Source organism: Dysidea avara, chromosome 2 (assembly GCF_963678975.1).
Source record: "Dysidea avara chromosome 2, odDysAvar1.4, whole genome shotgun sequence".
NCBI lineage: Eukaryota > Metazoa > Porifera > Demospongiae > Dictyoceratida > Dysideidae > Dysidea > Dysidea avara.
The window spans coordinates 9,575,905-9,601,061 of record NC_089273.1 but is presented as its reverse complement, the minus strand read 5'-3'; the positions used below and the strand labels follow the sequence as shown (position 1 = coordinate 9,601,061).

Below are 25,157 nucleotides of genomic sequence, written 5' to 3'. Positions count from 1 at the left end.
AAGGAAATCTCATGTAAATGTCAAATTTCTGAATAGTGTAGGAAATGTCACTGCATACCATGTGTCCTTGAATAAGGAAATCTCATCAAATATCTGGATAGTGTAGGAAATGTCACTGCATACCATGTGTCCTTGACTAAGGTAATCTCATATAAATGTCAAATTTCTGGATAGTGTAGGAAATATCACTGCATGCCATGTGTCCTTGAATAAGGAAATCTCATGTAAATGTCAAATTTCTGAATAGTGTAGGAAATGTCACTGCATCCCATGTGTCCTTGAATAAGGAAATCTCATGTAAATGTCAAATTTCTGAATAGTGTAGGAAATGTCACTGCATGCCCTGTGTCCTTGAATAAGGAAATCTCATGTAAATGTCAAATATCTGGATAGTGTAGGAAATGTCACTGCATACCATGTGTCCTTGACTAAGGTAATCTCTCAAATTTCTGGATAGTGTAGGAAATATCACTGCATGCCAAGTGTCCTTGACTAAGGAAATCTCATGTAAATGTCAAATTTCTGAATAGTGTAGGAAATGTCACTGCATGCCATGTGTCCTTGACTAAGGAAATCTCATGTAAATGTCAAATTTCTGAATGCATGCAGGAAATCTAACAACACATAAAATTTTTGGCAGATGAAATGTACAAACACACGAAATTTCCAATGTTTTAGGAAATGTCACAACATGTGACATTTACGGTATGCAGGTTTACTCCAGGTTTGATATAGTAAATTCAACAGTTACATTTCCTGTACATTTCCATGCAGATTTTTGGTCCGGAAATGTGACTTTTTTTTCCTGTGTCATTTTATTTGTTCTTTGTTGTCTATATCAAGGGCATAGCCAGGGGGTTTGGATGGTTCAGACGAATCCCCCTTTCAAAGGCTTATTTTTATTAATAATCCAACGAGTGAATTTGTCACAATATAATACTCTCAATAGTAGCTTGGTTATTTTAGAAATTATATTGCCTAGCAACAGTTGCTATGGTTGTTGGATTAATTTTCTATAGGGCTAATGACTGTGGTATTCGGGATTAATACTCACATTGTAAACAGGAAGGAAATAGTGCTCGGCTTTGCCTCGCACCATTTTACTCCTTCCTGTTTACAATGCTCACAATATTAATCCCAAATCCATCCTATTACATATACAAATCACACCAAATCTTACAGCCCTGGTATGTTTTTGTGTTTGAAGGAAGGTAAATTCACTGAAGTAAGATTGCCAGTAAATTCTTTTGTCACCATAATGTAAACAAAATAATGTCTGTAACTCTGAAAACCTTCCATGTATGGAGATGAAACAAGGATTTTTGAACTCCCTATGAACAGGCAAACACAATCCCAGGATTCATCCATTGGAGTGTTAATTCACTGACCAGTGAAGTGATAAATATTTGCGTAATTGTTTTTCTAGAACTTCTGTTTTTACCCACTGTTTTTAAATGTGTTTTACTATTGTGTGTAGATCATTGGTTTTCTAAAATTCAGTCGCAAATTGTACTGAATTAAAAAGTTACAGAATGTTCTATTGATTTACTAACTATAAGCTTTCCTGATGCCTTCAAACAAGTGTAACTCAATAACAGCTAAGGTTATGGGCTTGACTTTTCATCGTTACACATTGTTTCAGGTGCCTTGTGGCATATCAGTGCATACAATGTATATACAGTACACATCGTGGACTTTACATGATCAGTTTCTGTAGCTGAACTCTCTACATTGTGATTTACTTCTGAACTCTCTACATTATGGCTGAACTCTCGACTGGGTGACTTGCTGCTTACTAAATGTTCTAATATGGTGATTGCACTATTAGAGTATCTCAAATGAACATATGTTAAAATATGTAGTTGATTATTGTAGTATAACTCAGTGTTTTTTATTGTAAATTCTTCTAAACCATTGAAACGTTATTCTGCGATAATCAATCCACCTATGCACAATTTTTTTCAGTCTATCTATATAAGCGGTTTGCCTAGTAAACATGACAACTAAATATTTGATTTATTAATAAAACTCAATTGCATGATTATTACACACTGTTGGCTTTTACATTGTATCTTTGTGGTTTTATTCTTGATTTCTTCCAAACCACCAAATGTCACTCAATGAAAACAATGTAGTCTAACGTACTATTTCAGAGCTTCATTATCCTGGGGGTATGCTCCCCATAATGATATCCATCATGTATTTGTTGTGTAATTCAGTGCCTAAAATTACAGTCAGATGTCAGACAATTTCTTACCAATTTTTAGCATTTGCCTGATCAAATGTCATGTTGATCTAACATAATGTCAGCACCAGCTAAATTGTATCAAAATATTTTTGTGTGTCTCTGCAGCTGGTTATGTATTTACTTTTCAATATCCAATGCTTTGTAGCTTTTGTATGCAACAGCTATCATTACCACTTTTCATTTCATAAAATGATAGTACACACAGTGCTCGAATTGAGGGTATACGGGGGTATACGAAGTATACCTTGATAACAATTTTTGTAAATTAGTATACCTTGATAGTCACGGCTAGCCAAGTATAAGGTAGCTACAGTGTAGGTACCCCTCAGCAAAGAGCATCCATGAAACATTAGTTACTATATAGTAAGACATATTCTTACTTGATGTAACGTGATTCTCGAGCCAATTGATCCCCCAAGGAAGCTAATCCCACAATCCTCAAAAATTCCCTTTCATGAGGTGTGCATTAATTAGAATTAAACAAGTGATAGTTAATTTTCCAAGTATGCAATCTACTTTAGCCAGATTTATATGTAGAACTATATTATCTACCCCCTCTACTGTAGACTGCATGTGTCTACCAAGGAAGCAATTGGTGACGAATCAGCTGATGATGACGAAAGGCAGAAAATTAAAGCAGTGAAGAAGAAGAGTCATATAGCTAATGATGCTAGTGTATATACAGAGCAAGTACCAACTAACAGTGACACATTTACCTAGTCGGAACCGGAAATGGGGCTGTATAAAAAAAAACGTTCCGACCTTGGCTTATTTGTCTAAATCATAAATTGGGTTGTAAAGAGTTACCGTCTTTAGGTATAGATGCTGCAAAGAGTATTCATCTTTCTCGTGAATGGCAGTCAAACTTACCACCGATATCATTCTCAAAAAGTTATAAATTTTTCAAAATTTCCTTATAGACTTTATTATAGTATTCATACTTCTTGCATTGTATTTTCATAAACATTTATTCAAAATCGCAATCTCATAAAGTTAATTTTTCAAAATTTTATTGAGCAAATCTTATACTATACTAATTCTAGATCTGTTATGTGGCAAAGTATATAGCTACTATTGGCATTCATACTTCTTCCAGTGTTGAACTCAGCAAATTTCAGTCAAGATTGCCACCAAATAAAATATTATAATCTCAGAATGTTAATTTTCAAAATTTCTATGGGGAGCAGTCTAGGTCTTTACACTATAGCTATAATTTGGCTTTTTAGCTCAGTAGCTATACTATTAGCATTCATATACTTCCAGTGTTGAACTATCAACAAATTTCAGTCAATATTGCCACCAAATTCAATCTCAGAATGTTAATCTTCAAAATTTCCTGGGGGAGCATGCCCCCAGACCCCCCTAGAAAGCTCATGTTTTGTATTTTGCAGAGTGTGCTTTGAACACTGTGGAATGATTTCCAGTACCTGTGAGCCCCCCCCCCCCCCCCCCCCCCTTCCCTTAGCAAAATCCTGGGTCTGCCCTTGATAGTATACCCTCATATAAATTTACAATTCGAACACTGAGTACACATGCATACACATGTACGTATATCTGTGCAGATTTTGATTATGTCAAATCAAGGTGAAATATATTTGAAGTTGTTCTGAGATTTTGTCAGGACATTGTAAAGCCGTAATTTCAGGCTCTCTGTGTATGCCTACTGTGTAACTTTTATTACTAAAGTTGGCCCCCATCCTTTAGACTTCTCCCACTACCCCAAATGAAAAAGTGGAATCTCAGTAGTAGTGTACAGCATGTGTCATAGGGCTATAAAATAGTGCAGTAACTTAATGTATATGTGAACTTTGACATAGTTGCAGTACCTACTTTTGACCAAGCAGAATAGCAAGGACAAGACAATTTCCTTCAATACGGCATCGATCCTCATCATCTCCATAACGTTTATCAACTGTGACATCAGCACCATTTTCAAGTAAGTATTTTACAACTCGCACATGACCATTTATACAGCTAGCAAACAGTGGAGAGGACTAAACAAACACAAAACACACGATGATAATGAGAATTGCAGATGACAGTATAAAAATGTACAGGTACTATTTGTACAGTATAACACTACAGATCTTCTCACATATTGTGTATAGGTACAACATCTTACAAATTAACATACCTTCCAATCAAATTCATTAGGCTTTTTATCCACTGGATCAGGGAATTTCCCATCAATAGCAGCTCCTGACTGAAAGAGGAACTCAACAATTGCTTCATGTCCATGAAATGAAGCAAAACACAATGGGGTCTGACCAGTCTGATCAACACTACAATAAATTACAAATGTAAAGTTAATGCCTTGATGCGGTTTCCTAGAAGATGATGACAAGCATGGTTGATAATAAAAGGAAAGGAAAGGTGCAGAGAGCAAACATTTGTTGGAACTCCAAAAGGCACATGCCACTGGTGGGTTTGCGAAAGTGGCTAAAAGCACCAAGTTATTTAGCCTCCAATCTTGCAAGTGTGCATGGTCAGTCTTGCAGGCTGGCTGGCAGGTAGACCAAAAGTCAGGTTTCAGCATGTCTTAGAATTTAATATTAGAGCTTACACAGTTTATTTATTTATTGTATACATTTTTGTAGGTGTAAGGCTAAAGACTCTTCCGTAAGGTACTTTTGTCCCTTAAGATGTTTCTAGGGTAGTTTTTCAGTAGAGGCAGCATCTTGGTGTGTACCATTCATTGTTGGGGAAGTCCCTACCTAAACAGTAGTACTGTACTGTTAGACAGTAGTCTATTAAGCCTGCAATCCAGTTGTGTGAGTGAGTTTGATTTATGTTCAAGGATGCTGGGTTATCTTAAATTCAGTCAGATATTTTAATTTGGTATGCAAGGTCAAAGTTGGCTGCATTGTGGTCTATCCCTTAAGGTATATCGCATAATATTATGTGTGCTACAAGATTATTACTTTAAAAATGAAGCAGGAATGAAGTAAGATATATTACATTGTGGATAAATTTACGTACACCACCTATGTCACTAAATGCTCACACATTTATGCACACCATATGGACAATACACAACCATTGTGTTATTTATAATTTTATACAAACCTAATTGGCATTTTTCTCTATTATTATTATGTATTCTCATGTGATGAAAGGGCAATATCACACAAGCATATTGTGCAGGTCTTTATGTTAACACTTAACACATTAAATATTTTCAAGTACATTGTAAGCATCACTTACACATCATCAACATCAGCATGATAGGTCATTAGAAGCTTCACAACCTCCAAGTTCCCAGATTTTGCAGCATAATGTAGAGGTACAAAGCCATTACTATCTTTCAGATGTGGATTTGCTCCTCTCTTCAACAACTCAATGCAATTTCTAGAACAGAGAGTGCAATATTTTAAAGTTACTTTGTTTACCTTCAATAATCACATAAAACGTGTATAATATGTATCATAATCTAGTATTACCAAGGGTAAATATATAATTGGGATGAAGAGTGTCAAACTGCACTATATGCTGTGAAAAACAGCCTGTAAAGTCCCATGGCATTAGTCAAATGGCTCGGTGATTTGTGTTGATTGGTGACTAATTATAAGTTCAGTGGTTGCACTTTGTGTATGCGTGCGTATATGTGAAGAAACTGAAGCTAATGAGTGAAAGAATAGTGTTCTTGAGAAAATATGGCTTATTGAACAGAGAAATTAAACTCAGTGCAAAGAGAGAAACACAGGCAGCTAATCCAGAAAGATGGCATCACCATGGACATTGATGCTGCCTTGGATGAATCCAGTTCTGGTCCGTATGTGTGCTGGAGTCTGATCGTCATGAATATCAGCCTCGCAGTAACGGCTTCATTCGTAATTTCATCAAGATTTCCATTGCCTGCCTCGAAAGTTTTGCTAGTGAAACTGACTCATCTAGAAGGAGTTTTAGCCATTGCGATTCCATGCAGGCCACCCACCTTGAACTAATAATGTGTTAAACTAGACAATCAATAATAGTCAAGTTTGCAAGAGGAAATGAAGGTATGCAAGTTACTTTACCGGTTCATTTTTCACAGCTATAGCACAGTTCAATGCTCTGTCTCTGTCATCATACTCTTATATTATTGGTTTCTAGCTACATGGTACATAGGTATTGTAGGTACATAATGTATACATTTGACTGTTTACTGTATGCATACACTACATGTAACTCACTCAGTAAATCCACTTTTACAAGCTTTGTGAAGGGCAGACTGTCCAGTCCAGCTTCCATCATCAATCAGTGTACGTTTAGCAAACTCATGATTATCCAAAACTTCCTGCACCATGAAACCATAAACAATTTACATACTTGTATTTTAGTATAGCTTAACATATTAATATCAAGACACATGGTGGTGCATTGCACGGCAAAGAAAGCTGGTTCACTGTACCGTGGGTATATCAATAGAAAAAAGGGAATGCATTTCACACATGCATAATAACTCCATAGTCTCAAATGATTTAAAATATAGTTGCCCTCCATGTACCAAATTTGAGCAAAATTGTCTCATGCATTTGTAAAATAAGAGCCTCCACACAAGTTGGCTTAATTTTTTCATTTTTCTGTAATAGAAAAAATGAAGGGTGTTTTGAGATGCATTTGAATTTGAATTTGAACTTGAATTTCGGCATACATTAAGGGTGTTTTGAGATGCATTTGCGTATGCATTTAAAGTTTGGTACTAATCTGATTAACATTCACTGAGTCACAGACAAAAATTAAAATGGCCAATATTAATATTTTTGTCACAACAGCTGTATAATTTCTCTTAAGCAATAAACTTTTTGAGCTATGATGGTTATCCTATACACAGGTAAATTTTCATAAGTGGTTTACACTAATGACAGCAAGGAGAAAATCAACCAAGTGTAGATTTGAAATACTGTAATGGAACATTCATTGAGAAGTTTAAAAAACACTGCATCAGTTGTCCTGGGTTTGAACTGGGGACCTCCACTCCTAGCTACATTGTATTAATTTTCTACAAGTATCAACATTCTTCTTGGAAAGGAGGCTATAAAATGCGGAATGGAATAACGGAATAAGAGAAAATTATATTCTAAGCACTTATCTATTATTTATACACTCTATAACATATATACAACCCTCACCTCGTAGGAACTTTGCAACTGTGCAACACTCGGTTGATCCTCAGGGCAATTTTTACATAGAATGCACCCTAACCTAACCACTCTAAGACAACCTAACTTAGCTAAACTACTTTCTATTATATTAGAGTCATGCTGTGATTGCTCTTGGAATAAGATTTTTTTTATCTTGGTACTAATGTGAGTGTTGGATGGGCGACACTGATGTGGACAAAAGTCACTCAGAGAAAGTCAAGGGTCAGAGTATACTGAAGTTCAAACCTCCACCTCTCAAATTTTATGTGCATACTAATTGAAAGTTTCATTATCACTATCATCTTACACCATATAGTAACTCCTTTTTTGTATATTCAGAACCTTAAATTCTGTGCCATTGCAACTTTCAGTACCTGGAATTTATGACTAACTAGTAAAAGTATACTCTACAACTGGAAACCCACATCTATTCTTACCTTAGTTAAGTGTTTCTCTGGTCTTTTAGGTATGTCAACACTCTGTCCACCTGTTTCATTGTCTTTCTTAGGAAAACTGTCCAACTCCACACCCATGTTTTGAGACGATTTGTCCACATGGTCAGCTGGACCAATGAGAGATTGGGCTGCACTGTATCTATCTAGAAAACTTTGAGGTCCTTCTGTTTCATTGGGCTCATCTTCAACTGCGGGATTCTGAAGAGAACGGATATCAAGATACCTTCCTTTACCCTTGGCTGAGGGTTCATTATCTTGATGTGACAAAGACGTGTCTGATGACATGATATTGCCTAGGGGTTTATCGGCACAATGTAAGTACATACAGTATGTGTTTGCCATAAAAGTACAGTGCAAATTAATAATTAAACTGCATATCTACAGCTAATGCACAGACACTAAATTTACAAACACAATTAAAAGTCACAGTAATTACCCCAGCACACCCTCTACACTCAATTACAAGGACATTGACATGTGAAGACATGTACATGGATGTGTTTGTATATTGTATAGTGTACAGGTGCATGTGTATGGAGCACAATTTTGTCACATGCTAGTACAGTAAAAGATGTGTGAGTTATGGACCTTTAATTACGATGCTATAGAAATAAAGCTTGTTGTTGTCAATTCTTTATTGGGATTGTTTTCTTCTTTTTATTACAGATAAAGCAAAATACTTTTGTGGGTTCACCAGTTCTAATAAGCAATGTCCGGTCTTCTTAATGTGTTTCAGTCATGAAATTTGATCAATCAATTAAGCGTATAGTTGCATTATTTATTGTATAGTTATTGAAATTTAATGCTGCTCCAACTGTCCAGCACTATGGCTATTGGTAAAACGCAGAATTATGGAACAGAATTTTGTATCCATTAATTTTATCATGTGAGTAATACAGAAGAGTCCTTGGCATGGTGGAATCAATAGAGACATGCTGGATTGAAGAGAGGTCAATTCTTCATTAGTACAGAAAATCGGATTATTGTTAGAGAAAGCTGGTTAGTTACCAATAGGAATATTAGAAATGGCAAACTAAGGAGACATTGTAGCACTGAGAAGAAACTGACCAGTGGCAATTGGACTGGCGAAGCGATTTGCTCAAGGATTTGCTGCCTGCCATGCACTCCACACAGCACACTTAGCTAACCACTAGCAAAACAATAACAACAACAAATGCACTACACTCTTGCCTAGAGTGGTGCTCAGCGTGATTTAGGCACAGCTGGTTGGCAAGCGATACATCAAGTAGCCCCGTTAAAAGTCTTGCAATGCTGTCTCAGTGCTATCATGTGTACAGCAACAATTCAGTGGCGAGTAGCGTAGTAGAACAGAGGTAGTTCAGTGAGTGCAGCATGCCATTCTATCATGGATTCACTGGATTTTTTCTGTGGCCATGGTCAGCCAGGATTTTGCTAAGGAATCACATACAGTTTCAGTTAATAAACACACCATGACGAGCATGCATGACGAGCACCATAGCTAGAATAGTGTAAAAGTCAGCACCAGTTTCCTGTTTGGTTCATCTGCTGTGAGGTTCTCTGCTTCGCTGTTGTCATCCACTTTTAATAGGAACACTGTTTTAATGTAATGTAATATGCTAGAATGAAGTTACTGCTAGATACAAATGTATTCACTCTGCCAATGCATCACTCATGTTAAAAACTCAATTATATGAATCACGTGATGAAACTGACAGGTACGGAATTCCATGTTTTACCAATAGCCTAGTACTATACTGTAACTCAAAGACCATTAAACATAAAAGGCTAAAACTAGGGCGGATGACTCCCTTGCTACTATAGAAAACAAAGAAACAATAAATTGGAAGTGCAAGTGCAGATAATACATGATGAGTTTTGCTCAGTCATTCACAATTGGTAAGTTGGATTTTTACAAGTTATCAGCTTCATACCTAGTATCAAGACACATGGTAGTGTGTCGTGCGGCCCAAGAAGCCGGCGCGTAACACCCGTGAGTATATTGACAGGAAGAAAGAAAACGCAATTTTCGCACCTCCGTAGCTCTGTGCTTCCTTGATGAAACAAGACGATTTTTGCTGTGGACATTCCATCCAACTGCAGCACTCCACATTCCAAATTTGAGCGAAATCGCTTCGCACGTTCCCGAGATATGCGACTTCAAAAATTGGCTCAGTTTCTTCGTTTTTTTTTTCTTCTTATTTTTCTTTTTCTTGTCGCACACTTACAAAAACTGCTATAAAACTCGAACGCCATATCCGATTGCCTTGAAATTTGGCACACAGAAGGGAGATATAAAGGCGCATCTCGGTACCAACTTTGGCTGGAATACGATAAACAGGCAAAGAGTTATGAGCGATTATTCACGAAAAATAACACCAATATGTTGTCACGCCTACAGGGTAAACCGTGTATGGGAAGAAGGTGAAAATCGGTGGGTGAATAGGTTAACTATTGAACCTCAAACCTTTTGTGGTTTGAAAGAAATCAAGCTAAAAAACAGGAAGATACAACGAAAAAACCAACAGTGTGTAACAATTACGCAATCGAGATTAGCTAATAAAAAAGCATTACCCCAAGCGGTTTATCTGGTAGGCTTGCCACGCCTACCAGATAAACCGCTTGGGGTAATGCTTTGAAAATCGTTGTACAGATGGAGTAATCATCTTAGAAAGGCTCATCAATGGTGTAGAAGAATCTGACTTAAAGCCATGGAGTTATAACACGAAATCCAACTTAGTGCAGCAAGTGCGAGATCGAGATACTCTAATAGAGCAGTCATCCTAATAGAGCAGTCACCCTGAAGAGAATTCAAGAGATCAGCTAGAAATAAGAAACCTGTATAGAGATCAGCTACACACAAGTCACTCTGTAGAGAGATCAGCTAGAAGAAGTTACCTTGTAGGGAGTTCATGCAACTATGGAAAGAGATAGTTCAGCTAGAAAAAATCACGTTGTAGAGTTCAGCTACAAAGAAACCATCATGTAGAGAGTTCAGCTACAAACAAATCTCCCTGTAGAGAGATTAGCTAGAAGAAGTTACCTTGTAGAGAGTTCAGCTACAAAGAAACCATCATATAGAGAGTTCAGCTACAAACAAATCTCCCTGTAGAGAGATCAGCTAGAAGAAGTTACCTTGTAGAGAGTTCAGCTTCAAACAAATCACCCTGTAGAAAGATCAGCTAGAAGAGGTCACCTTGTAGAGAGTTCAGTTACAAAGAAACTACCATGTAGAGAGCTCAGCTACAAACTAGTGACCTTGTAGAGACATCAGCTAGAAGAAGTTACCTTGTAGAGAGTTCAGCTACAAAGAAACCATTCTTTAAAGGGCTCAGCTGCAAACAAATCACCTGTACAGAATTCAGCTACAAATAAATCACCCTGTAGAAAGATGAGCTAGAAAAAGTTACCTTGTAGAGAGTTCAGTTACAAAGAAACCACCATGTAGAGAATTCAGCTACAAACTAGTGACCCTGTAAAGGCATCAGCTAAAAGAAGTTACCTTGAGAGAGTTCAGCTACAAAGAAATCATTATTTAAAGAGCTCAGCTGCAAAAACAAATCACCTATACAGAATTCAGCTACAAACAAATCACCCTGTACAGAGATCAGCTAGAAGTAGTTAACTTGTAGAGAGTTCAGCTACAAAGAAATCACCTGTAGAGAGTTCAGCTACAAACAAATCTCCCTGTAGAGAGATCAGCTAGAAGAAGTTACCTTGTAGAGAGTTCAGCTACAAAGAAACCATTCTGTTTAGAGCTCAGCTGCAAACAAATCACCTGTACAGAATTCAGCTACAAATAAATCACCCTGTAGAAAGATGAGCTAGAAAAAGTTACCTTGTAGAGAGTTCAGTTACAAAGAAACCACCATGTAGAGAATTCAGCTACAAACTAGTGACCCTGTAAAGGCATCAGCTAGAAGAAGTTACCTTGAGAGAGTTCAGCTACAAAGAAATCATTACTTAAAGAGCTCAGCTGCAAACAAATCACCTATACAGAATTCAGCTACAAACAAATCACCCTGTACAGAGATCAGCTAGAAGTAGTTAACTTGTAGAGAGTTCAGCTACAAAGAAACCATTCTGTTTAGAGCTCAGCTACAAACAAATCACCCTGTAGAGAGGTCAGCTAGAAGCAATTACCTTGTACATAGTTCAGCTACAAAGAAACCACCAAGTAGAGAGTTCAGCTGCAAAGAAATTACCCTGTAGAAAATTCAGCCACAAACAAATTGCCCTGTAGAAAGATCAGTTAGAAGAAGTTACCTTTTAGAGAGTTCAGCTACGAAACCATTCTGTAAAGAGCTCAGCTGCAAACAAATCACCTGTACAGAATTCGCTACAAACAAATCACCCTGTAGAGAGGTCAGCTAGAAGAAATTACCTTGTACATAGTTCAGCTACAAAGAAACCACCAAGTAGAGAGTTCAGCTGCAAAGAAATCACCCTGTAGAAAATTCAGCCACAAAAAAATTGCCCTGTAGAAAGATCAGTTAGAAGAAGTTACCTTTTAGAGAGTTCAGCTACGAAACCATTCTGTATAGAGCTCAGCTGCAACAAATCAACTGTACAGAATTCAGCTACAAACAAATCACCCTGTAGAGAGATCAGCTAGAAGGAAGTTACCTTGTAGATCGTTCAGCTACAAACAAATCACCCTGTAGAGAGATCAGCTAGAAGAAGTTACCTTGTAGAGATTTCAGCTACAAAGAAACCACCATGTAGAGAGTTCAGCTGCAAAGAAATCACCCTGTACAAAATTCTGCCACAAACAAATTGCCCTGTAGAAAGATCAGTTAGAAGAAGTTACCTTGTAGATAATTCACCTACAAACAGATCTCCCTGTAGAGAGATCAGCTAGAAGAAATTACCTTGTAGAGAGTTCAGCTACAAAGAAACCACCATGTAGAGAGTTCAGCTGCAAAGAAATCACCCTGTAGAAAATGCAGCCACAAACAAATTGCCCTGTAGAAAGATCAGTTAGAAGAAGTTACCTTTTAGAGAGTTCAGCTACAAAGAAACCACCCTGTAGAGAGATCAGCTAGAAGAAGTTACCTTTTAGAGAGTTCAGCTACAAACAAATCACCCTGTAGAGAGATCAGCTAGAGGAAGTTACCTTGTAGAGAGTTCAGCTACAAAGAAACCACCCTGTAGAGAGATCAGCTAGAAGAAGTTACCTTGTAGATCGTTCAGCTACAAACAAATCACCCTGTAGAGAGATCAGCTAGATGAAGTTACCTTGTAGAGAGTTCAGCTACAAAGAAACCACCATGTAGAGAGTTCAGCTGCAAAGAAATCACCCTGTATAAAATTTTGCCACAAACAAATTGCCCTGTAGAAAGATCAGTTAGAAGAAGTTACCTTGTAGAGAGTTCAGCTACAAAGAAACCATTTTGTAAAGAGCTCAGCTGCAAACAAATCACCTGTACAGAATTCAGCTACGAACAAATCACCCTGTAGAGAGATCAGCTAGAAGAAGTTACCTTGTAGATAGTTCAGCTACAAACAAATCTCCCTGTAGAGACATCAGCTAGAAGAAATTACCTTGTAGAGAGTTCAGCTACAAAGAAACCACCATGTAGAGAGTTCAGCTGCAAAGAAATCACCCTGTAGAAAATTCTGCCATAAACAAATTGCCCTGTAGAAAGATCAGTTAGAAGAAGTTACTTTGTAGAGAGTTCAGCTACAAAGAAGCCATTTTGTAAAGAGCTCAGCTGCAAACAAATCACCTGTACAGAATTCAGCTACGAACAAATCACCCTGTAGAGAGATCAGCTAGAAGAAGTTACCTTGTACATAGTTCAGCTACAAACAAATCTCCCTGTAGAGAGATCAGCTAGAATAAATTACCTTGTAGAGAGTTCAGCTGCAAAGAAATCACCACTGCCCAAATTTCAAGGCAATAGCTCTTTCCAATCTGAAGTTATCAATTGTCAAAGTTGGCAAATTGGATGTGTGTGGAAGGCCCCTTTTCGCAAATCCGGTCACATATGTATTATATATATAATTTGTACATTTACTGATAAAATATTTAAAGTACATCTACTTCATCTTTTCTTCTTCCTGTAATAAAGAAAAAAAACATAGGTTAAAAAAGTCCCAAAGCTGGCCATATGCCGGCTTTGGGGTATACAAATACAAAAAGAAATGAAATCTAATCCAAAACAGCCAAGCTGTAAAAAAGTGTGCGGCCCTCAGAAAGGCTATGGTGAAAAAAGATGTGAAATCCAAGGTGGCGGCCAAGAAATGGCTGTGATGGTAGGTTAATGGTAAAAATTTTAATAACGACAATTCAGGTGAATTTTTGTGCCGCTTCACAAAATTTACCTGAATTGTCATTATTAAAATTTTTACCATTAACCTACCATCACAGCCATTTCTTGGCCGCCACCTTGGATTTCACATCTTTTTTCACCATAGCCTTTCTGAGGGCCGCACACTTTTTTACAGCTTGGCTGTTTTGGATTAGATTTATTATCCCATACAGCATACTAGAAATGTTGAAATCTTAGAAACAAAAATATAATATCAGTTGGTGGATATATAAAATCAATGTGACATCTCATTTCCATCCTGTGAGCTAGAATATGCATACCTGATACTGCACATTACGTGATTTAAGCTAGTTTAGAACCTTCTTTAAAGGTTTTAGCTACATAATTATATAGTTTTATGGCTATTTGTCTATGATTAACGTGTGGGAAGTATAAGGTAATCAGAGCAATACTGAAAATTCCTTTTCCACAAGGTGACTTTATAGATAAACATTACAGTAACATCACATGAGGATGTGAAAACCACAATGTACACTTGAGATTACATTTTTGAGATAACTGGATATAATCAGCCACACAAAATAAATACAATAAGTCATATCATAAACTAAGTATTGTGAAGAATATTTATACCCACAGCTACACAAACACACTATACACTAATATTCATAGCCTGCGTTATCCGGTACTCAAAACACCAGATGCCTTAACAAGGTGGAAACTATGCTCCTTTGTGCAAAGTGATCTTGTAGCTACATGCAACCTGATGTATGAAGTTACTCTAATTACATGTACGAAAACTTGCAGTTAGACGAAACTGCACCGAGCAAATTAAGACAGATGCAGGCTAGGTTACAGGATGGCTAATTCAATTGATTGTGCCTGCTGCCGATCATGAAGACAAATTCAATTGCACAGCTTCCTGAGTACGTAATTTAATGCACGTAGCCGCGCAAGCAGTTAGCTAACAACGTACAGTAAACTACCTTTATACATACACGCTACTGATACCTTCTCTAATCTTAAACGATGCGGTTCAACAGATCAGGTCAACAACGCCCAGAGTTTATGGCAACGCCTTAAACTTTCAGCGCAAGCGCTTATACATTATAAGCGCCTGCGCTGAAAACGTTCAAATCGATTAGCTTCTTGAATATCAAGTGAGTAATTTCTCTCGTTAAAACTTTTCCGGTTACGGGTATGCCCCAGAAACGAAGCTAGTGAACAGCTCATGGATAGCGCCCACTTATAGTAGAGAATGGGTGTAGACTTGCATGGAGCCACGCCCATCGGCAGGCTATGTTGCTGCAGGTGTATGCACGTCCACCTTCATTATAGAGACGTTACATGTACGAACTGTCTGTAGTTAGCCAAGCCGTTGTCGTCAGTGGCGGATCCAAGGGGTGCTTCCTTCAGGCCCCTTCCTAAAAACAAATCAAACATATGCAAGATCAAGATACTCAAATAGAGCAGTCAGTCAAAAATCTATATAACAGAACAGTCACCTCCCATACACTGTATATAAAATACTATATCCATAGTTGCTGTCTATAATATAATATGAAAAAACTAGCATCTGCTGTACTATCCCATTCATGGACACACTTAGGATATTTTACATATGAAATGCATTTTGGTCTTGTGTATGCCATTCTTTAGGTTCACAATTGCTAGCTGAACTACTCATGACTGTCACGTATCCCTATACAACTCCTGATCAATGTAGTCCAGTTAGAAAGTAGTATGATTGACATGTTTCTGTTAAAATTAACTCTACGTCACTATTTTATCCCTGAAACATATAAAAATTACCCCCCAGACCCCCTGCTCCATATGCCTACTACCTTGATGCATCACCCTCCTTGCCAAATCCTGGATCCGCCCCTGGCTGTCGTAACTATGCAGGTACAGTAAGGTAGGGTCTACTCATATTTATGTCCCTGTAGCCATCGTAACTTACAAGTCCCAATTCACAACTAGCCATAATATTTAAACTTCAACCAATCACTAAATTAGAGTTAATGTATAACCAAGGCTACTGGCACAGGTTGCCAGTGGACCCTCATCATACTTATATTATAGATTTTATACTTGTACCATTGTAATTCTGTGTACTGTTAGTGTAAAGCAAATCAAATAAATAAATCAATAACAGGGAGTGAAATAATTGCATTAGTACAAGGGGTAATTTGAATATGACATACTATAATTATACAATAAAATGTGTGCATCTGCATCTAGCTACTACGCATATATTGGTAACTTTGTGCAGATAGGTCAGTTAATTATTATCAGTCAGTTCGTTGTTTATCAGATGACTTTCCTCAGCAAACTCTTTGCTTGCGAACGAGCAGAAGACAGTGATGGACCTTTCTTATTCATATCTTGTTTGAGATCTTTAATGGCAGCCAGTATCTTATCATCTTGGGTTTTAGCATGCTCAAATTTCATCTTCATTTGTTCAATTGTGCTTTGTACATTAGACAACACATCTAAGTTCCTTTGGACTTGAGCCTTAACCTCATCAATTGGTTCTAATACCTGCAATAAAAGAAGTAATGTCTATCATGTCGGTAAAGTGTGTCACATAGAGCAAAGTCAACACCATTGGATTTTTCATAAACAGAATTGTGTTTGTTTTGAGTACAATGCACAGCATATTCATAGTAATACAAGAATCCGACTCTTTAAACTGGGAACACCATGCTATGCTAGCTAGTACTTTTATTAGGTTAGTATACATAGCTACACCATTCAATTTTAATACTGGACACTGTGTTCTCTTATCTAATAGGACATACACACTTTCACAGTTGGCAGCAAAATAGTCAAGTTACTTTTGCTATTAGGAATTGTGTTTGGTAGCTATATATACACAATGATGGACATATTCGATAATCCCAAGCTACTTTAAATCCTTCACTGTGTGGTGACTGCAACATTACCTGCACAATAGTTAGCTATATCACATGATTATGATTTTTGTATTCTTATGGTTTGTAAATACTGTACTTGCTACAGTACTGTTGGTCTTGGCTGATACTTCCAGTAGACAAGACACATACTGGTTAAAGAATAGACAGACATATTATAGTGACAATTACTGTAATACTATGTGAATGTAAAAGTTTAAGAGCTATGTGCTGTACATACAATACAAAGTGACCAAAACAATCACCCTTTTGGCAACTGTACAATATGTATGTAGCTCTTTGGAAAACTGCAGTACATACCCCTATGCCTTGTAACATGTTTTGTAGGTTTTCCTGGGTTTCTAGTTGAATGACATTCTTTTCCAACTGTTTGAAGGAGTTTCCTGAAAGCTTATCGTAAACTTTGTAATACCACATCAAGTAGAATGGCATAGCTGAATATTTCTCAACTTTGTGTGAAGTTTTCTTAAGCTTTTGTCTGATGATCCAGGGTAACTTTTGCTCTGTGTGTAAAGCTAAATCAACCTAGTGTGCAAGTAACAATAGGAGTAAAAGTCACATTACTACATGAGAAATACAGTATTCTGTCAGTACATGTAAGCATATCAGACAACATGCAGACAACATGTCACAAAATGTACAGTACAGAATGCTGATCGAGATGTGATGATGTGATGAATAACTAGTGAGTCTTTGTTGCTACTTTGCATACGAATACATATACCAATTATGAGTCCCTCGGTCTACAATAAATTCAGTAAGTACCCAACACAGTAGTCCACTGAAACTTTGCTTGTACATGTGTGTACAGTTTGTGTGCATTTGCATGTGCATGTGTGTTTGGGTGTATTTGTGTGTGTGTGTGTGTGTGCGTGTGTGTGTGTGTGTGTGTGTGTGTGTGTGTGTGTGTGTGTGTGTGTGTGTGTGTGTGTTTGTATTACATACTGTGGTAAAGGCAACATGTGGTATATAACTTTGAGTTTATTTACCTGAAGACCTAAATAAGTCAAGGTAGCATTTTCTTCTACTTTTTGTATGTCTCCAACAGCAAGACCAATCTGTATGCACACATAGTAAGAATAAACATGACCAGATTTGTGAAAAGTCTTCCACCGTAACTTTCTTCATAACCAACATGAAAACTTGAAAATATACTTAAATACTTCTAAATGCTGCATAATAAGCTATGTTGCTACTCATTGTCACAGGAGCAGCTTGCTTTCCAGTGATATAGTGCTTGCTTCAAAATCCTGATATTGCTAAATTCTCCACAATAAACAATGCAATCATGTTCACACCAAGTTGTCTACAATACAATATGACAGGATGTTTGAAGGGAGAAGGATCAAAAACGGATAATGTCATAGCAGATTTGTATTTTGTAAAAACATCTTACGCCATAACTTCTTCAAAACAACATGAAAACTTGAAAATATATTTATATACTGCATAATAAGCTATATTGTCACAGGGGTGGCTCCAGGGGGTTTCTGAGGTTTCTGTAAATCAGCCGAGTTCAGATTGAGGTACCCTATCAAAGCAGTCACACTGTTCAAAACAGCAGTGTAGCAAGCTATAAGGATTTTTAGGTACTTTACTTTTTAATTTTTTTTGAGTTTTCACCCTCTTGATCAGAAACCAGTCACTAAATCCCTGGAGCCGCCCTTGATTGATAACTATGTTTTAAGCTAATATATCTGTATCTTGTATTCTGTGGAAACGTATTGTGTAAAAGACCTTTTTCACAAATCTTTTCACAAGCAATAACAACAAGAGTATATAAGAGTGAATTTCAGATAAACCACTCACCAGCAAGTTAGCAAACAATATTGGCATTAGTACAATAAACACTATCCACAGAAAGTTGGACATAAAGTTATAACTGATGCCATCCCCTTCATCTCCAAACTGAAATGTATCAGAATAATCCAACTCTCCAGTAGTCATCACTAAAGACCTCATCAATGAATAAGCTGGTGTATTATATGGAGTAGTAACTTCTTGCTGTATTGAACAAACATGTGTGCATATGTGACTGCATAGAGTAAAATTGGAAGATTTGACACAATAATACTTGAGTGTGTGTAAGCGCATAAAATTTGCCTGCTTTTTCAAACGATTCATAACTTATCATGCCCTTACACCATTTGTAAAACATTTAATTGGTCTTATAACGCAAGTTATAGAAAGCAAATGTTCTATCCAAAGATATAACCTAGCTGTCATGTGATGGGGTGTATATAGGCTGTTTGATAAAAAGTGGAACACACTAAATAAACAATTTCAATCAAGGTTCATTGTAATCACATTAATGATGGTGTATTCACCTAAGATTAGATATCACATCATTTTGTCAGGTGCAAGAGGTTGTTTTTAAGTAACAGTTGCACCAATTAAGTTGTGTCATAATGAGTCAGAGAGAAGCACAAAAACTTTTACAGCAATAAATTAAGGCTTGTTTGCTACTGCTTCCAAATGCATGATAGGAAAACTTTAAAGCATGACAGACTAAAGCCTAATCTTGAGTAGCCTCAAATAGCCTACAGGACTAATACTCAAAATTGAATATACCATTTAATATAACATTTTGCAACTGAGCTGGCAAATTTAAATATACGGCATGAAGGCTGTACGTGCAGGCATTACATGTACATTATATATTATGCAGTCATAGACATTATGGATTTAAGTAGTTAGCTACTATAAAGTACTTACCATGGCAAACAACATGTAAAATGGTAGTGCAAATGATACTATTAAGATGGCTGGTAAATATACTAATTTCAAGAAGGTGAGTACAACATTTTGTAACATATTAATTTGTACTCCAGTTAAAGCCAATTTCTTTAGGAACACAACCAAATCAATCCAAGCAAGGAACACAGCCAGAGCACCAATCTGCCATGTAGCACTGACTAAGCAAAAGCATTCCCCTGCATGTCCTGCTAAAGCAAATACAGTTGTACAAATGATCATTAAGATTTCCATATAGTTTTCAGGTTCTACAAGATACTGCAATCTGCGAGTGATCAATTGAAATGTTTCCAGCACAGCACGTATGGCACAAAATACCAACAGGACAACTGATGAAAATCGTAGGTAAGCTTGGTCACTATCAGAACCTGTAAAAGCATTATCCATAAATGCAATGTCATGTTGTAATGTTAAAACTGTTGTGTGACTTATGTATACTATAGAGGGTACCTTCACATGAGTCATTTTGGCACACATCATCATTTGGTAATGGCAAGACAGCTGCATATGATGTCAGAGTAGCTAGAAAAAGGAAGAAGATGCCAAGGTTGACAATAAAGCCAGGCATTGCATATGTTCTCCATTTGTAAGAGAGGAGCTGGCTGGTAACTGGGTGCTGAAGTAAATTAGTACGTTCGTATTTCACCTAGAGAATGAACAGTATAAATACTGCCAGCTTTTTCATTTGTGTAAATACTTATGCTTACCATCCACTGAAGTACATGATTGTCTTTGTCAAATACAACAGGCTGCATATTGTCACTTGAAGTTGTTTGAGGTAGTGTAGACAATTCTGTAAAATCATGTTGATCATTACCACTTCCACATAGCATTTGGTAATATTTTTGGAACATTCCTCCAGGAGGGTCTTGAAAATCATCCAAAAAATCGAAGGACAGTTCTATTGCAGTCACTTCTTCCTTCTCGTTTTGTATTCGTTGGACACATCGGTACAACACAACTTCAGCAACATCTTCAAACAGTGACATGCTAAAATCTTACAATGGAGTAATTTAATGTTACCTGGTAGAAGTTTAATTAGCAGTCTCAATGGTGTCACTCCATTTTGATCACATCCTTTCAGTGCCTTCTTCCAGTGAGGGCTATTCACAATAGCAAGAGCTGCCTCCCTAAGTATCTTCAGTAATCATTATAATGAAACAAAACACTTACTGTTGTCTGTTTAAAGCTGCCACTGCCAAGCAGTTATACCCATCTTTGTTCTGAAGGGTAACATTGATATGAGGATTCGTCAGAAACAATTGGACGCAGGTCCCGTGTCCATTCTGTGAAGCCAGTATCAGTGGTGTTGTCTGGAATTATTGCATATACGTAATACCTGTAAATCACTATTACTATATACCTTGCTCTTAATATAAGCACCATTAACATCCACATCTTGTTCAAGCAAGTAATTTATTATGTGTTTATGTCCTTGGCTAGCAGCACATGATAATGGTGTACCACCTTCTCCTTCACTATTAATAATCATGAAAATAACTACATCTCTTGTATACTATGTTAACCCTACCATGCCTCCAAATCAGCATTGCAGGTGCACAGGTATTTCACCACTGAGTCGTGTCCATTGAGGCAAGCTAGGTGGAGAGCTGTGTATCCATCTTTGTCCACAATGTTTAGACCAGAGTTGGGACCATCAGTATCAGAACTACACATCATCATGTTTCCGTCAGGATCATGCAAAACCTTTACACACCTGTACATGTAAGAAACAAATACATTTACTGTAAGATTATGAATTAGAGTAGCAACAAGAAAAATAACGGTGTATTTTTGCAATAACATTATTATTCAGGGAAGGAAACATCAGTCAAATGATAGTTTCTGTATGACAGTGTGTCTTGACATCCAGTTATTCCCTGGTTTTACTACTAGTGAGGCTGAGTCATTGGAATAAGATTTAATGTTGTTCTTACTCTAAGTGCCCATTTTGGGCAGCAAGCATCAAAGGTGTCTTTCCATCAACGTCAGCTGACTGCAGCAATTCACAAACATGTTTGTTATTCAAGAGAATCTGTTGGGAGACATAATGAGTAAGTACATGTGGGCTTGTGCATGTCCATGATACCTTAGTTGTACACAGTGCTCCAGAAGATGCTGCAATGTGTAGAAGTGTTTTTCCAGTGTCACAATCACTCTCTGTTGCAAGATGCAGGTCAATCTGAAGTACAGCCTGTGAATAAAAAGAATGTTTACAGAGTGTCTTCATGTTTCTGAAGAGCTTATTTACCTCAACAAGGACAGTATGGTCAGATTCGATTGCCCACTGAATTATCGTATTATTATTCCTTGTTGGCAAATTTAAAATTTCCTTGTATGTCATGTTTTTGACCTTGTTAATAGCTTGCAGCATGTGAAGCACAACTTCTCTTTTTCCACCAGCAATGGCAACCACTAGTGGTGTGTTTCCAACAGCATTCTTCAACTCAAAATCAGCATTTCTTTGTGATAAAATGATATTACAGCAGGTATGTACCATAAGTATGCTTTAGGTATGTATTATAGTGATGGACAAAAAATGTAAAATTTCTGAAGTCTTAAAACCCTATTTATTCAATTGAACTTCTCTTAAAAGGACACTTTAGATTATGAATACAATAGAAAGCAACTTGCATAATAAGAGCAACGATTTTACTACTAACAGATGTTATACTGTTACTTATCTGTCACTGGAAAGAATTCCTAGATTGGGGTCCAAAGTATCCAAGGCCTACTGTACTAAGTTGTGTATTTTAATTTATCAACTTCATGTATGTAAGTAACCTTAGCCAATTTGGGAAATAAACAAAAACAACAATCCCACTGAAAGAAAATAATGCATCATTCTAGACTGTATATACTGTAACAGAACAAAATTACTCATTGCATACTTCTCAATTAATACAACTGCAGTCTTCCAGTGACCACGTTGGCAAGCAATGTGGAGTGGTGAGTCCCTAGCAGAGTTGCCCCCATCCATCATTGTCAAATATTGTGTGTCCTCCAGGAGTTGTGGATTCAACATCGCATCATAATTTTTAGCAAATTTATGGAGAACAGTATCTCCACAGTTAGTTTTAGCATTGCTGTCACATTTGTAGGTAGTTTGAAGGAGGTTAAAGGCTGCCTGACTTTGTGCCTCTGCTGCTAACAGAAGGGGAGTGTTGCCATTGTTGTCTTTTGCTTCAAGCATCTGTTGCTGCTTTTCACTTGGACTTTTTGTGATCAAGTGCTCCAAAATTTCACTTGACCCTTTTTGGCAGGCAATATGAATTGGAATGTATCCCCTGGCAGTTTTACTGAATAAATCTGCACCTTTGTCAAGCAGCATTGTTATGATTTCTGTCTTCTTCCCAGCACTAGCATAGTGAAGGGGTGTGTAGCCTTGGAGATTAGACTTGTTGACTTCAATATCTGGAGTATCTAAAAGCAGTTCAACAATGTTCTCATCTTGTTTTTGTACAGCTAATGAAAGTGGAGTGGTTCCTGAAGCATTAGGAGCATTGACATCAGCTTTGTCTAGAAGACAGGTTAACACTTGAGCACTACTCTCCCCCCTTTTGAGAGTGCTGAATGCTTTAGTATGCTGTTGACTGAAGGAATCATAGTATCGTATTGCCAACATCAGTGGAGTATCATTTTCTTCATCCTTTGTTGTGCATTCAGTATCTGTGAATAAATTAAATTGGAGAGTATTGTTGTCGTAGTTAAACATATAAGTATCAAATTTACTAATGTTTTATGCATGTGTATACCTAACCTCTGCATTACTGTATGTAACATTTTGATTGGCTGATTGGCTTGAACAATGTAGTGTAGTATACAATGTACTGTCATGTGTCTCTGTGTACATGTTTGTTTGTACTACATGCACTCCATCCTCCAAATCTGGTGAGGTGTTGTAAACTATATTGTTCAACAACAAATTACCATAAGGTTCACTTTTGTGCCTATGCAAGAAATGCAGCTGATTAGTGGGAGAGGATCTGCACTTCTAAAGTGTATCTGTGTATAAATTTCAAATTAAAATCCTACATCTACAATAACAGTGTTACCCATTATGCTATCCAGTGACATAGTTATAGACATGTGAACAACATGATGACTACAACACATGGCTTCCTTACTTGCACCACTCTCAATCAAGTATTGCACAATTTCTGGATGTTTGTTGCAAACAGCAAAATGAAGCATGTTGTAGCCTTCGTCTTCTGTGGTCAAATCAATGAGGTTATTGCAAGAGTGCTTTGAAACTTCTTCAACAATGTCTTTGACTTTTTGAAATCTTCCTCGCATAGCTGCCTATACATGTATGTGGAAACCCACAGTTAATACCAATAACTGAACAGATACCAATATGCAACAATTTGTACTGCTAGTAACCACTTTTAAGGCCATACTTTGAGGCAAACTAAATCATTGCAACACTAGAAAACAGTTGTGTAAAATGGCTGTGTAAATTAAAACTTTGGAAAGAACATATGCACACTTTTGCATGCAATAATAGTGCATGCAGTGAAATGAGTAGAAAGCTACAATAATAGCAATATAACTGCAGTTTCTAAGTACACAATATGGTTATAATGTACCTTGGTCCCATCTGTTTGGAGCTTGTTAGCAAGGTCAAGTAGATCGTCATCATCTTCTGAATAAAAAGATAATGAGGGTTGACCTAAGCTTATAATACTCTGAACCCTGGTAGATTTTGCAGGAAAATCAGTGGCATTACTAGCTCTTCTGTCCATGATTTCAACCGAATAGGCACCTATGGCAAAGCTGACTGGTAAACTGCTGCTGTTGATTCACCAAAGAGAGTTCACTTCTCTTTTATACTGTGCAAATTACTGTACTTGTATGAGCTTCTGAGAAGAATGCTTTCATTTGATGTTATTAATACTATATAAACCATATTATATATATGGCTGCATTATTTATGAATAGCTGCAAGGTGTCAGTTTGAAATAGTTCTTTAGTTTATTTTTCTGTGTGATAAATATACCAAGGAATAATGTATACAGTGACCAGGCCTGCAATAATAGGGCATGTGGGCACATGATTTTTTGCCAACTTTTTCACACTTTCATCACTCATAACGTTTTGTATCACCATGCTATGGTATTGAACTTTTCAGCTCTTATTAAGCATTTAATTGGCATCATGATGGAAGTAACAGAATGCAAAAATACTATTCGAGTACTGAGATATGAAGTGAAGAGTGATGGGGTGTAGTTTGTGCCCACATGCCCAGTTTTCGCAGGCTCGGTCACATAATATAAAAATGACATTTCATATCATTGATCACCATCATTCATTGACTGATTTATTTAAAGTTATATTTGGCTGTTTACTGTACTGATCAAAGTGGCAGTGAAGAATGTCAATGATGATGA

The 25,157-nt window shown here is 37.0% G+C and overlaps 2 protein-coding genes across 3 annotated transcripts in view; both read right to left on the bottom strand.

Moving 5' to 3' along the window:
* Positions 1 to 15,171, bottom strand: part of LOC136247782 (transient receptor potential cation channel subfamily A member 1 homolog) — a 36,117-nt gene extending 20,946 nt beyond the window's left edge. The window contains exons 1-6 of the mRNA XM_066039607.1: positions 15,092 to 15,171; positions 7,809 to 8,119; positions 6,421 to 6,524; positions 5,453 to 5,596; positions 4,383 to 4,530; positions 4,079 to 4,242 (exon numbers count right to left, since the gene is read on the bottom strand). Of these exons, the coding sequence (XP_065895679.1) occupies positions 4,079 to 4,242; positions 4,383 to 4,530; positions 5,453 to 5,596; positions 6,421 to 6,524; positions 7,809 to 8,111 (863 nt within the window). The 5' untranslated portion in view covers positions 8,112 to 8,119; positions 15,092 to 15,171. The remainder of the gene's footprint in view (positions 1 to 4,078; positions 4,243 to 4,382; positions 4,531 to 5,452; positions 5,597 to 6,420; positions 6,525 to 7,808; positions 8,120 to 15,091) is intronic.
* Positions 15,172 to 16,215: 1,044 nt separating this feature from the next.
* Positions 16,216 to 24,546, bottom strand: LOC136243105 (transient receptor potential cation channel subfamily A member 1 homolog). Of its 2 annotated transcripts, none has more exons than XM_066034625.1 (17): positions 24,357 to 24,546; positions 23,895 to 24,069; positions 22,659 to 23,436; positions 22,019 to 22,229; positions 21,857 to 21,961; positions 21,705 to 21,802; positions 21,299 to 21,484; positions 21,131 to 21,245; positions 20,941 to 21,080; positions 20,791 to 20,897; positions 20,475 to 20,740; positions 20,218 to 20,413; positions 19,729 to 20,135; positions 18,823 to 19,017; positions 18,003 to 18,071; positions 17,314 to 17,538; positions 16,216 to 16,621 (listed from the first exon to the last, which is right to left on the bottom strand). In XM_066034625.1, exons 1-17 carry the CDS (start codon positions 24,510 to 24,512, stop codon positions 16,391 to 16,393), a joined length of 3,660 nt encoding a protein of 1,219 aa, XP_065890697.1. In that variant the 5' UTR covers positions 24,513 to 24,546; the 3' UTR covers positions 16,216 to 16,390. The 2 variants fall into 2 exon arrangements, with proteins under 2 accessions (XP_065890697.1, XP_065890705.1); XM_066034633.1 differs by having other exon boundaries at positions 20,791 to 20,870.
* Between the last annotated feature and the right edge of the window lie 611 nt (positions 24,547 to 25,157).

What these genes read in the sequence shown, in the direction of transcription:
- LOC136243105 (XM_066034625.1), bottom strand. Translation starts at nt 24,512, where the DNA reads ATGGACAGAAGAGCTAGTAATGCCACTGATTTTCCTGCAAAATCTACC. An exon ending in GAGCACTGTGTACAACTAAG is followed by an intron (nt 21,803 to 21,856) that starts GTATCATGGACA and finishes GTCTCCCAACAG; the next exon opens with ATTCTCTTGAATAACAAACA. An exon ending in GCCCAAAATGGGCACTTAGA is followed by an intron (nt 21,485 to 21,704) that starts GTAAGAACAACA and finishes TTACATGTACAG; the next exon opens with GTGTGTAAAGGTTTTGCATG.